This window comes from Oreochromis niloticus, linkage group LG5 (genome assembly GCF_001858045.2).
Source record: "Oreochromis niloticus isolate F11D_XX linkage group LG5, O_niloticus_UMD_NMBU, whole genome shotgun sequence".
NCBI lineage: Eukaryota > Metazoa > Chordata > Actinopteri > Cichliformes > Cichlidae > Oreochromis > Oreochromis niloticus.
In genome coordinates this window covers 38,447,020-38,460,269 of record NC_031970.2, presented here as the reverse complement: position 1 = coordinate 38,460,269, position 13,250 = coordinate 38,447,020, and the positions used below count along the sequence as shown (strand labels likewise).

The following is a 13,250-nucleotide window of genomic DNA, read 5'->3' as shown; positions in this document are numbered from 1 at the left end:
TAAACTAGTCCGTGGTGCTAAAAAGGTTGGGGACCGCTGATTTAGAGCCATTCTGCTCACAATCCAATGACTGGTCTCCCAACCAAAAGCCTTACAAAGGCTGCCGGGTTGCCTTCCTATATCTATTTACTGTATGGAGAGTGCTTACCAATTTGTAGACCACCTTTCATAAAAATGAGAAAACAGATATTTTAGATATCTGTCAAAACTGTGTATAAAACTAAAAATGTGATTGTTATTTATTACTGAATTCATGTTTTTATACTTAAATTTGAGCAGACACTGGACTTTAGTGGGAAGTCAGACATTAATCAAATGAAACATTCAGCCACTAAAACTAATTTTGTACTTGAATACAAGTAAATAATTCTAATAATTTAGTGTATTTATCTTAATACAAAATAATAATGATGTGCTTTTTATTTTATTTTTTGGATTTATGTATAACAGTAAATTTGAAAGTTCATAGATAATGACAATAATTATATTGTAGTATTAAAAATATGATTTTGATTAAATACGTTGCACAAACTGGTGGATTAACCATTGCAGAACCATGCTGATAACTGTTGGTAATTACTGATACTGTTAGCAAGCTGTGGCATAAACCTTACATTGGGTTTGGATCCATCTTTGTCTAATATTAAAATATTATGTTAATATTTTAATATTAAAACTTGTTTGATGATCTGAAATCTGTAAGTGTGACAGATATGCAAAAAGATTAAAAAACAGGAAGGAGGGAAATACTTTTTCATGTCTCTCTCTCATACATACAGTGCTGAATTCTTACAAAAGGCTGCCAGGTTGCTAGCTACAAACAACAAACAAAACAAACTAACATATCTGCAACATTCAGCGGTGTAAGCACCACCCTGAAAGCTTCAAAACCAGTGCTTACTCAGTACCACTTTAGCTCAGAGGTGACCACATACCGCGAGGCAGGAGAGCAGTGGCCCCAGTAGAGTGGACTTCGAGATTTTCACATATTTCATGGACCTTTTTACTACAGATCACATAGTTGGCCATTATTTTCTGACACGTTCAAGGTCTATCTTCTTTATCAATGGAGAGATCAATTTCAAGGAGCAACTTTATGAAAATTACTGGCACTCCTTTTTTCTGCTGTCTCAGCTGAGTGTAAAGTAAAGTAGTCATTTGTTCACATTCTGTTGATAGGTTTAATTAATTTAAATAATGAGAGGTTTTCAGCTATTTTAAAACACAGGATTTTTACAGGTCACTTTCATTAAAGCTGGGAAGAAGCCAGCAGCAGCAGTCCGAAACACCTTCTCTGGCCTGTTGGCAACGGCGCATGATTGGGAACTGAGAGTTGATCTGGCAAAGCAGTTAAAGTTCCCTGAAGTGGTAGCCAAGACAACGCTAAGGCCAGACATCATTCATCATCATTCTCAGCTGATTCCAAGCAGGTACTCCACTTGGAGCTTACTGTGCCTTGGGAAGATCGTATGGAGGAGGTCAATGAGAGAAAGAGGGAAAAGTATTCTGTGCTAGAGGAGGAGTGCCGGAGTGATGGTTGGCGGGCAAGATGCCAACCCATCCAGAGATGGGCAGTAACGCGTTACTTGTAACACGTTACTGTAATCTGATTACTTTTTTCAAGTAACGAGTAATGTAAGGGATTACCATTGCAAAAACGGTAATTAGATTACTGTTACTTTCCCGTAGGAACGTTGCGTTACTGCGTTACTAAAACCGTGATTTTTTGCGAGAATGTCTCATGACAGTGACGTAAGCGAGTGCAACATTCGTGACAACAGCTGTCTGCAGATCAACAATGGATAATATATCGAGTGCGGGAGAGAGTATGAGCATGCAGCGTTTAAAGCGTGGAAGTACTGACCTTATTTTGAGTTTGATTCCATAAAAAGTGACAAAAACATTAGTGTCCGTTGTGCGTGGGACGAAAACTTCTTTTTACAGCGAAAATACCCCCTAAACCTCCAAGCAAGCGCCGAGTGAGCTACGACTGTAATGGGAAATTCACAGAGAAACTCGCGGATTCTTCCACTGACCGCTGCGGCACACCTGCACCAGGGTAAACCTCCTCCTACCCCAGTCCTGCTTTACAGGTGAAAAGAGCAACTAGTCTTTGACTTTATTTATTTTCTGCTGTGTTTTACTTGCATCTATTTGAAAGAGTGAGTGTAAACACACAAAAAAATATTTTATTTTATGTGCTGGAATGTGCAGAAAATAGGTTTAAATGTTGAACAAATTTCTTCCAGTCAGAGAATGTTGCATATAATTAAATTTTTGCTTGATGCATAAAGTTAAAAGATTAAAACTAATAAAACAAGTTTTAAAAAGAGACTTTTCCATTTGATTACATTTTGTATGATGAATTATGCAGAAAAAGTAGAATTGGGCTGAAAGATCTATCGCTTTATCACCTATTCAGGTTGTAAATTGTGTTTTTAAAAAGTAACTAAGTAACTAAGTAATTAATTACTTTTGAAAATAAGTAGTCAGTAAAGTAACGGGATTACTTTTTGGGGAAGTAATCAGTAATTAGTTACTTAGTTACTTTTTTCAAGTAACTTGACCAACACTGAACCCATCGAAGTGGGATGTCGAGGATTCACGGGCCAATCGCTCTGCAGGGCATACAAAATGCTGGGCATCGTAGGGGCCAGCCAGCGAAGGCCACCAACGCAGCAGAAGCAGCGTCGAGGTCGCTGCGGATCAGAAGAGGAGAGGCGTGACGTGTAGGGTAGCGCTACCTGCGCTACCTTGATCAACACTAGCTGGGTTGCCTGGCAGAGGCGGTCTGATTGTTGAAAGACCCGAAACCCCCCATGACCTCAGGTGACATCACTGATGATGTGTCCAGGGGCACCAAATGGTGTATCTAAAACTATTAATACCTCAAATGCCTCAACATCTCATCAGAGGTTTCAATGAGGATACTTCAGCAGCACTGAACAAGGACAGGCAAGATGTCAGAGCAAATTGAGGACAGAGGAGAGTATCAATTTCAAGAGCCAAAATCACTTTTGTCTCCAGATAATATTCATTAACCAGGACATAAACATAAGCTCTTGGCTCAAATGATCACATGGGAACTATTAAAAACACAGTTGTGAAATTCTCACCTGTCTATTCACAGAAGAGTGTACTTGTCACTGTATGCACTTTTCTTTAGTGAATCTACTGTGAAAAGCTGCTCTCTAACAACAGGCTGTGCAAATTATGAAGGGTAGTGGTGTCTCCTACTAAACTGCTACTAGAAAGTACCTACAGGGCATATTTTCTCCATTCACTGGTTTAGGAATGAGGAGTTTGGTAAAATATGGGGTCATACTTTGGAACCATGTAAGGAAAGACACAAAGGGAGGGGAACAGGCTTCAGAGGACACTTCCGGCTGGTGCAAATAGGAAACTACAAAAATACATACACCCATAGTGAGTTATTTACATACACAAAATAAATGTCTCCTAGCACATTGGATACACTGAAGCAAATATAATTTCTTCACAAGCTAAAATATCATGCACAGTTTACTAAGGCAACTTCAAAAAACTGGTGTGAAAGTCAGCTGTTAACACTGTAAGGAATGTTACCCCCACAACGAGAAGACACGGGCACTGTAGCGAGGCGAGTCTATCCACTTTCCAGGTTTATGTTCACAACGGAGTCAGATTTTATCGTAGCTTCAGTGGTTGTTACATGACGGCAGAGGTACTGCAAATGAGCAGTGTAACGCTATGCCTACAACTTCAAGACCGTTATGTGATACAAGTAAACCATAGCTGCCACACTGGGGCCTAAGAAAGTCGGCGGTAATATCACAATACATCCGATTCCATTCTGTTCAATAACAACAGCTAAGGTATATACATGTAGATGCCGCAATGCTTACTTCTGTTCATTGGACCATTGTGTCAACACACCTGCCATATTGTTCATGAAGAGCTGAACCTCCAGTTGTAACTATGGGACAGAGGCTCATACTCAATTAAAAATGACCATGAGTGAATTTTAACATGATTTTGGATAGGATAATGTGATGTGGGATTCAGAGTTATATTTAATCTGTGGGTTTCCCTATAAGAATATTTTAATAACAAAATATCTTATGTTGTTGTTAGCAACCCTAATATTATAACGCTTAAAGTTAACTTTCCAATTCTACAGTTGCTTTTCATAAACTTGAGCAGTAAAAATCAACTGTCAAATGCAACTCACACCATTTAAACCCATTTACTGTGTAAGTAAACTGTGACTGCATTTCAGATTAGTGCCGTGCTGAATCCTTGGTCAGATAAGCGAGAATGCAAAGATGCAGCTCACAAGACTGAAAGCAGCACCTACAAGTATATATTCATTACAAAGCCAAGAGAGCATCAACGCCTTCTGTAACACACAGTGAACACAAAAACTGAACATGGTTTGACCACTACATGCTAAAACTGCCATGCAACCCTGCACCGTTCACTGAGGGCTCAGTTTTGCCCATAACGATCAAGTATGTGTTAAACAGACTGAGTATAGAGTATTGAGCAATAATATTATATCAGTCTTTAATTCTCTCATTTAATATCTGTGTGCCTAAAACGTGCTATTTTGAAAGATGGCCTTCCAGACTAAACTTTTAGCTATTAGCATAATTACAAATGTCAGTGGGATTTGGAATAAATTTTTAGCTAGCTGGGATAGCTAACCATCACTAGCTAATGCACATTATGCATAGCTCGTCACATTATGCAAAGTAATGAATGACCATGAAGCGTTACTGAGTGTTTTTCTGTGAGCCGCATAATGTTTTTGCTTCATCAGTTCACCAACACTTTGCAAATGCATACAGGTCCGTTATTGAGCAAGTGCCTAGCAGCACCCAGAGTTATATCTAACGTTACAGTTTTTTAAAATTTGAGGTTAGCAAAGCAAAGGGGCTTAAAAAACATGATATGAACTTCTTCTATGACAATTAAATATTAACTATATATTTACACAATGTTTAAACAAATTACATCACAAAATCAGATAATCCAAGTAACAGAAAAAAATGTGACTATTCTCTTTGGTTTCTGGTCAGCCTTTTCTGTGGGTAGTGGTGGTGTATAAGTTTTAACCCTGTCCTCAAACTACAAATCCCTGTGAATCACTGTTGAGCTGAGAGAAGAATTAGGATTCATAAGGGTCCTTGGTTGCCAAACTGTGTCTTTAAGCTACATATCAGTGTTAGACCATATGTTTTGTAAGATAAAACCAGAAAATAATTTAGAAACCAACTGACTTGGAACAAACTCAACACATAATGCAATACTTGCATTTCTGTTTGGGCAAAGACATGCATACCTGCAACTGTATCCATTGTTCCAGTTGTGATAGCAGCTACTTTGAATGGCTAGAACCCTGGGTGTGCTCTGAACACTATGTAAAGCAGGCCTGTGTAAAGGTGTGCAGTATAGCATAGCAGAGCGTTTCATTTAGTTCTCCGTTTCTTCTTAGGCTGAAATGCATGTGTGTGTCAGGAGGATGAATCTCTGGTGTGTCCAGTTACATCACGGCAGCATGTTCGGTGTAGCTGATTGTGCAAATGTGTGCAAATATGTATGAATACAGAAGGTATTTCAAGTGCAATACAAGTTTGTCTCCAGAAACTCTGTGTGCCTCCACAGTCAGCTGCCATGGAAATGACTGCGTGTTTGTCCGTGCAGGTGAACATGCTGTGAATGTGCTGAGCTGCGATGGCCTTGGTGTTGTGATCTGAAAAGGCAGTTCCTCGCCGTCTTCTGCTTTGCGTGCATCTCTCTTCATCCTCTCCACGACCTCTAGAAGATGCTTTGTCTTCGGTTCTTTCCTCGACCTGTAATTGAAGTTGACGCTTGTAGTTGGCATTGACTAATTCAAACAAATGAAAGCAATTTTTAAAAGAAAGAATGACTCATGTTTTTTTCCTTAAAGGAGTCTCTCAAACTAACATTAATTAGTTTGATGAAAGAGTAGTAGAAATATCTCACAATAGCTGAGCCTACTTTCCAATAAAAGAAAAGGAAAGGAAAAAGTAGAGAGGTCTTTATTATTTTTACTTGTCCTTCAGTTCCCCTGAGAGTTTTTGGAGTGGCAATTTTATTGTATTAGAATAAACAAACATGGCATGCTGGCCTCTCAAAGTGCTTTGCTAATTAACAAAGTACATGTGCAGACATTTCAGCATTTCAAGAACAAAGTTGTTTTTTTAGGCTCAGATAAATTAACAATGAAGGAAATTTTTCTATCTTGTGACCAATATGAAGAAAACAAAGACTGAATGTTATAAATATTATTTATGTGTACAACAAGTGGCCAGAGTTTGCACTGAGGTCAGATCCCTTACCTAAAGGCTGGAATACTGAGCTGCGGTGTCCTGGGTCCTTCTGGAGCTGCACCTCTCTGAGAGAAAACACTGAAGCAGCTGTAACACAGGTGGAGAACAAGGTATGCAAAAAAACTTAGCACAAAGCAAGTAAGGACACTTTTGTTTGGTCAGTTATTCCTTTGCTCTACAGTAATAGTTCGTAGCAATAAATCGTATACAACTGGAAAGACTGTTTGTTGCCCTAGAAATGGTGCCACATTTGTAAGGAATGAGCTACTCAACCCATGAGCTGCTCAGCCCATGGGTTGAGCAGCTCATGGGTTGAGCAGTAGAGTAGAGCACTGAATGTGGGCTGCTCCCATTAAACCTTGCTAAAGCTTCTCTGCCAATACCAAACAGCTTATTCTGCTTTTGGGTCTTTGGTGTTGTTTACTGGATTGACAATTTGATGTATTCATTTAACAAACAAGGCCTTCAGTAGCATGTGGAGGAACCATACACAGTTGAGACAGGCTGCCACCCTTCATGCTGATCCCCAGCTTGGTCACATATTTTTGTGGGATGGCGTCCCATTTTTCATCCAGTATTTGTCACAAGTCACACCTAAGCTGTCCAGATCACACACCAATTGACCTCTGTGCAGGGCACTCTTGCCAATTTTTCATTGATTTCTACTAAAACTACTATGGATGAAGTACTGAATACTTTGTTTATTTATTTGTTTGTTTGTTTGGTGGGGAGGATTGTTTTGTTTTTTTCAGATGGAAAAAAATGAAGATGCGTTGAAGATGAAAGTGTGGACCAGACAAGTGCAGAAGGTGGGGACTCAACATAGGACACATCAACAAAGCACTCAGCAAGAGGCAAAGTGCAAAGGAAAGAGTATCAGTGGAAGAAGAAAAACTTCCAGATTTTGAGATGTTGAATTTGTGGAATGTAGTGAGGATGACTCAGAAGACAGACTTGTCTCAGCACCATACATGCATTTTGTAAATTTTGTGAATACGAAATGCTACAGGAAACAACAATAACGGAACAAACAAACCTGTGTAGTGTGTGGAAAGAAAAAAGTCTTTAAACATAATTCCTAAGGAAACTGAGCAAATTCTGGGTATGTACATGCACATGGGATAAGTACAGCTGCCCAGTGCACGAGCCTGTTGGGAGATGAAGACAAAGCGCTTTGCTGTTTGTGAAGTGATGTGTTGAGACTGATTCCTGAAAGTGCTGATGCCGATTCACTTTTAGATGAAATCATGGTGAAAATCAAGGGGGGGGCGGGGAAAATCACATTTACGCATCTAACATGCCAGCAAAACTTAAACAGTGGAATTTCAAGATGCGGAGACGTGCAGGGGTCAGAAAATCCAGACCAAATAAATCTGATATTGGTTCTACTGGAGATGCTGTGTAAAAATGGCCTCAGTTCTTCTAGCAGGAAAAATAAAATCACCTTTACATCCCTTTTACAGATGGAACACTTGAAAGACAGAGGAATCTAAAACATAACATGTATAGTTTGGATGAGCAGAGTAAAAGACTGCAACACAATGGATGAGAGAGATTTGAAGAAAACGGGAAGAGGCTCTTTGGACATCAGAGAAAACCAGGACAACACCATCACACGCTGAAAAGTCTTCAGCTAATCCAAAATGCTGCAGCAAGAGTCCTGACAGGGACTAGAAAGAGAGAGCATATTTCTCCTGTTTTGGCTTCCCTTCACTGGCTTCCTGTTAAATCCAGAATTGAATTCAAAATCCTGCTCCTCACATACAAGGTCTTAAATAATCAGGCCCCATCTTATCTTAATGACCTTGTAGTACCATATCAATTCAATTCAAGTTTTATTGTCATTGTCAAGAACAATGAAATTGTGTTTGGAGCTTCTACAACAAATAATAATAAATACTAAATTCCCCTTAGACCCAAGTGTGACTATTTAACCCAGTGTGACTTCAGTGCAATGAGACGATCCTTAGCAAAAACATGAGAATATGACAGGTAATGTTCATGGGACATTCAAACAAAGACCTGAGAAATATGACAAAGTGCAACAGTGCAACCCGTTCAATTATTGTACTGTGAGATATGATAAATGTCTATATTTCATACCAGTTCACAGCTATTATTAAGTTGGATATGGTTATTGTCCGTGAGAGGGGGGGCAGAGAGGGGGGGGGGCGAGTTCAGAAGCCTCACAGCCTGTGGATACAGGCTGTTGGCCAATCTGGACGTTCTGGCCTGTATGGACCTGTACCTTCTCCCTGAGGGCAGCAGGTGAAAAAGGTGGTGCGCAGGGTGATGTTGGTCCCGCAGGATACTGTGCACCCTCCTCAGACAGCGAGTGGGGAAGATGTTGCTAATCTCTGGCAGAATCGTTCCAATAATTCTGCCAGCTTCTTTCACCACCCGCTGGAGTGCTTGCTGGTCGGCCTTGGTGCAGCTGGGGAACCACACTAGAAATCCGTACGTCAGAACGCTGCTGATGGCACAGTTGTAGAAGTTCAACATCAGAGGTCTGGGAATGTGTGCGCTCCGCAGTCTCCTCAGGTAGTAGAGGCGCTGTTGGGCCTTCCGTACAGCTGAGGTGATGTGGTTGCCCCAGGACAAGTCCTCAGTCACAGTTACCCCCAAGAATTTAAAACTGCTCACCCTCTCCACCGCCTCACTGCCAATGAAGAGAGGCAGGTGGTTGTTGTGACCTTTCCTCCGGAAATCTACAATAATCTCCTTGGTCTTTTTGGTGTTTAAGACCAAGTTATTGTCGCGGCACCATGACTCTAGTTGTTGCACCTCTGTCCTGTAGTTTGTCTCATCGTTGTTGGATATGAGTCCGAGCACTGTGGTGTCGTCGGCAAACTTAACAATGAGATTGGACGCGCAGGAGGAAATACAGTCATGAGTGAAGAGAGTGTATAGCAGAGGGCTCAGAACACACCCCTGAGGGGCACCGGTGTTGACCACAAGGGTGGAAGAGGTGTTCTTACCCACTCTGACGCTCTGTCTACGGTTAGTGAGGAAGTCCACAATCCAGTTGCACAGGGAGGAGTTGAGTCCCAGTTGATGGAGTTTGGGACGGAGTTTGTATGGCCGGATGGTATTAAAAGCCGAGCTGTAGTCTACAAAGAGGAGCCGTGCATAGGTGTTCTCGTGCTCCAGGTGCTCCAGTAGTGTATGCAGCACTGTGGTGATCGCGTCCTCAGTTGACCGGTTCTCCCTGTATGCAAACTGGTGCGGGTCCAGAGATGGTGGAAGGGCAGCTCTGATGTGTTTAATGACCAATCTCTCCAGGCATTTGGCGGGAATGGGGGTGAGTGCCACAGGTCTGAAATCGTTCAGACATGTGACATTTGACTGTTTGGGGATGGGAACGATGGTTGCTGCTTTAAAACAGGATGGTACCAGTGAACAGGACAGCGAGGTGTTATATATAGAGGTGAAGACGTCCGCCAGGTCCGCAGCACAGTCTTTTAGCACCCGGCCCAGCACTCCATCTGGTCCGGCCGCCTTCCTGGTGTTAATGCTGCGGAACACACACCTCAGCTCATGAGTGCTCAGGACTGGAGCAGGGTCGGTTGAGGGGAGTGGGGACAGGACAGGGTCGGTGTTATCCCTATCAAAACGGGCATAAAAGAGGTTTAGGTCCTCAGCCAGAGTAGGACTGTCGGCTGAGGGTGGTGGTGTTCTCCTCTTGTAGTCCATGATAGCCCTGATGCCCTCCCAGACCTGTCTTGGGTTTGTGATGTTCTCAAACCTGGCCTCGATGCGCCTCCTGTGCTGCTGCTTGGCAGTCTTGATGCCTCTTCTCAGGTTAGCCCTGGCAGCACTATATGCCTCCAGGTCCCCGGAATGGAAAGCGTTGTTCCTCGTTCGGATAAGTTGTTGAACTCCGTGTGTCATCCAGAGTGGATTATTAGGGAACACACGGAGTCGTTTCCAGGTTGTTACATTGTCCACGCAGAAACAGATGTAGTCCAAGACAGTGGAGGTGTAACTGTCCAATGCGACACGATTGTCAGTGTCCTGCTCCTTGAATACTTCCCAGTCTGTGCGGTGGAAACAGTCCTGGAGCATCGGAATAGCATCCTGCGGCCATGTTCTCACGGTTTTGGTTGTAATCCCAGTGCTCTTGATCTTTGGTGTGTATATTGGGTGTAGCAGAAGAGAGAGATGGTCTGACAGACCCAGGTGGGGATAGGCCTGGGCTCTGTATGCGTTCGCCATGTTGGTGTACACCTGGTCCAAAGTTCTATCTCCTCTGGTAGCACACTTCACATTTCGGTGGAAATTGTGAAGTACAGATTTCAGGTCCGTGTGGTTAAAATCCCCAGCCGCAATAAAGACACTGTCCGGGTGTGCTACCAGGCTGTTATTGATGCTGCTGCTCAGTTGAGCTAACGCTAGCTTAGCATTAGCATCTGGTGGAATGTAAACAGCGCAGATGTAAACGGCAGAAAATTCCCGAGGGAGATAGAATGGACGGCACTTTAACACCAACAGTTCTGCCTCTGTACTGCACAGTCTGTCCGTTACCGTGACGTTCGTGCACCAAAAGTTGTTGATATAGATGCACAGCCCCCCGCCGGTCTTCTTACCAGAGTCCGCAGACCTGTCGGCTCGGTAGGCGGTGCGGCCTGCTAGCTCAATAGCCGCGTCGGGAATGGCGCTGTCCAGCCAGGTTTCAGTGAAGATCATGCACGAACAGTTGTTGAAAGTCCGTCGAGTGGCGATCTGCAGCCGTATTTCATCCAGTTTGTAACGGATTGAACGAGCATTGGAGAGGAATATGGTCGGGAGTGGTGGTTTAAACGGACTAGCCTTTAGCCGTGCCCACAGGCCTCTCCGCCTGCCTCTCTTCTGCCTCCGCTCGCAGCGTCTCCTCCTGCGGCTCGCTGTTGCGGGTAGCCCCGGGAGTTGCTTGACGATCTCCGGGGGATGAGATACTCGGATGTTAGTTGAAGATCTCCACGACTTAGTTGTAATAGTTGTAGTAGATCATCTCTGTTGTACTGAAGTAAACCCAGACTGTGTGAAATGATACACAGTGCCACCAAAAGTGCAAAAATGTAGGAGCTCCGGGCCGCTGCGTCTATGCGCACCGCCATGTTCACCATGTTAAATTTCACCTGTCAGTGGTCATAATATTAGATCACCCTATTAGAGCACTTCGCTCTCACACTGCAGGCTTACTTGTTGTTCCTAGAGTATTTAAAAGTAGAATGGGAGGCAGAGCCTTCAGTTTTCAGGCCCCTCTTCTGTGGAACCAGCTTCCAGTTTGGATTCGGGAGACAGACACTATGTCTACTTTCAAGATTAGGCTTAAAACTTTCCTTTTTGCTAAAGCATATAGTTAGGGCTGGACCAGGTGACCCTGAATCCTCCCTTAGTTATGCTGCAATAGACGTAGGCTGCCGGGGATTCCCATGATGCATTGAGTTTTTCCTTTCCAGTCACCTTTCTCACTCACTATGTATTAATAGACCTCTCTGCATCGAATCATATCTGTTATTAATCTCTGTCTCTCTTCCACAGCATGTCTTTATCCTGTCTTCCTTCTCTCACTCCAACCGGTCACAGCCAATGGCCCCACCCCTCCCTGAGTCTGGTTCTGCTGGAGGTTTCTTCCTGTTAAAAGGGAGTTTTTCCTTCCCACTGTCGCCAAAGTGCTTGCTCATAGGGGGTCATATGATTGTTGGGTTTTTCTCTGTATTTATTATTGTGCGATCTACTGTACAATATAAAGCGCCTTGAGGCGACTTTTGTTGTGATTTGGCGCTATATAAATAAAATTGAATTGAATTGAATTGAATTGAATCGAATCACTGTGAGATGGTATGAAAACAAAGCTGTGAACCTGTGTTGTTCTTGTGTTTAAGGAAGGAATTCACCTTCTTCATAAACTACCTGCACTTTACAAGTTCAGGTTCAGATCCCAAAGATGGCACATGTATATCTGGTGGCACACCGTTACAGTGGCAGTAATCTGTACAGAAGACCAGAAGAAATTGAAGCCCAGGCAGACTCCCAAGCCCCTGTGAAGGTTTTAAGCTGCGGCTGGCATCTCTCTTGACCCAGCGAAGGGCAAAGTCACTTATCCTCTTGAGCAGGGGTGCCCAATCCCAGTCCTCGAGAGCTACTGTCCTGCAGCTTTTAGATGCATCCCTACTCCAACACAGCTGAATCAAATAGTTGGATTACCAATTCGGCATGCCATCAAGTCTGGCAAAGGCCTGATAACGAGCCATTCATTTGATTCAGGTGTGCTGGAACAAGGACACATCTAAAAGCTGCAGGGCAGTAGCTCTCGAGGACTGGGATTGGGCACCCCTGCTCTTGAGTAACAGGAGAATTTACTTTTAGGTCCTCCCTTGTCACAAAGGTGTTGCCAGTGCGGGCAGCTTCACATGTTTGATCTGGAGGATTTTCATACTGGATACTGTCTTTCTGATTCAACCCCAAAGGGGGTTTCTGTCTCTGGCTGGAATTTAACAATTGGCCTTTTGCTTGTCAAGCAAATGTTAATCACTATGCTATAAGACAAAGCCAAAGCTGGTCCAAATATATAAAAATCTGTTCTCTGTCAAGATGATCCCACACTGCTTCAACTATGTTGAAGAGGTTAATCCATGGATGTCCCCCCAACTGGAACAGGGTCATAATTAGCTAAATTAGCTACACACTGGTCATACACTGCTATGAAAAGACAAACTGACGTGTAGGAAAAGACATTTGTTTCTGAAGAGTGATAATACAGTGGCAGGAAAATATTATCCACACGCAGAGTAAAAATATTCCTGCCTACAGTCATTAGAACAAATATTGAGTTTAGTACTTTAACTTACACACAGTACACAGCACCATCAGCATTCATGCTTTGTTGGATATTGATATACAGAGTATATCAATATCCAACTCTTTCTCTCT

General features: G+C 42.8%; 1 protein-coding gene across 1 annotated transcript in view; it reads right to left on the bottom strand.

Annotated features, from left to right (window-relative positions):
* Positions 1-3,062: 3,062 nt before the first annotated feature.
* cdk18 (cyclin dependent kinase 18) overlaps positions 3,063-13,250 on the bottom strand; it is a 36,875-nt gene continuing 26,687 nt past the window's right edge. Inside the window, exons 13-14 of the mRNA XM_019354810.2 lie at positions 6,345-6,422; positions 3,063-5,834 (exon numbers count right to left, since the gene is read on the bottom strand). Coding sequence (XP_019210355.2) covers positions 5,800-5,834; positions 6,345-6,422 — 113 coding nt within the window. The 3' untranslated portion in view covers positions 3,063-5,799. The remainder of the gene's footprint in view (positions 5,835-6,344; positions 6,423-13,250) is intronic.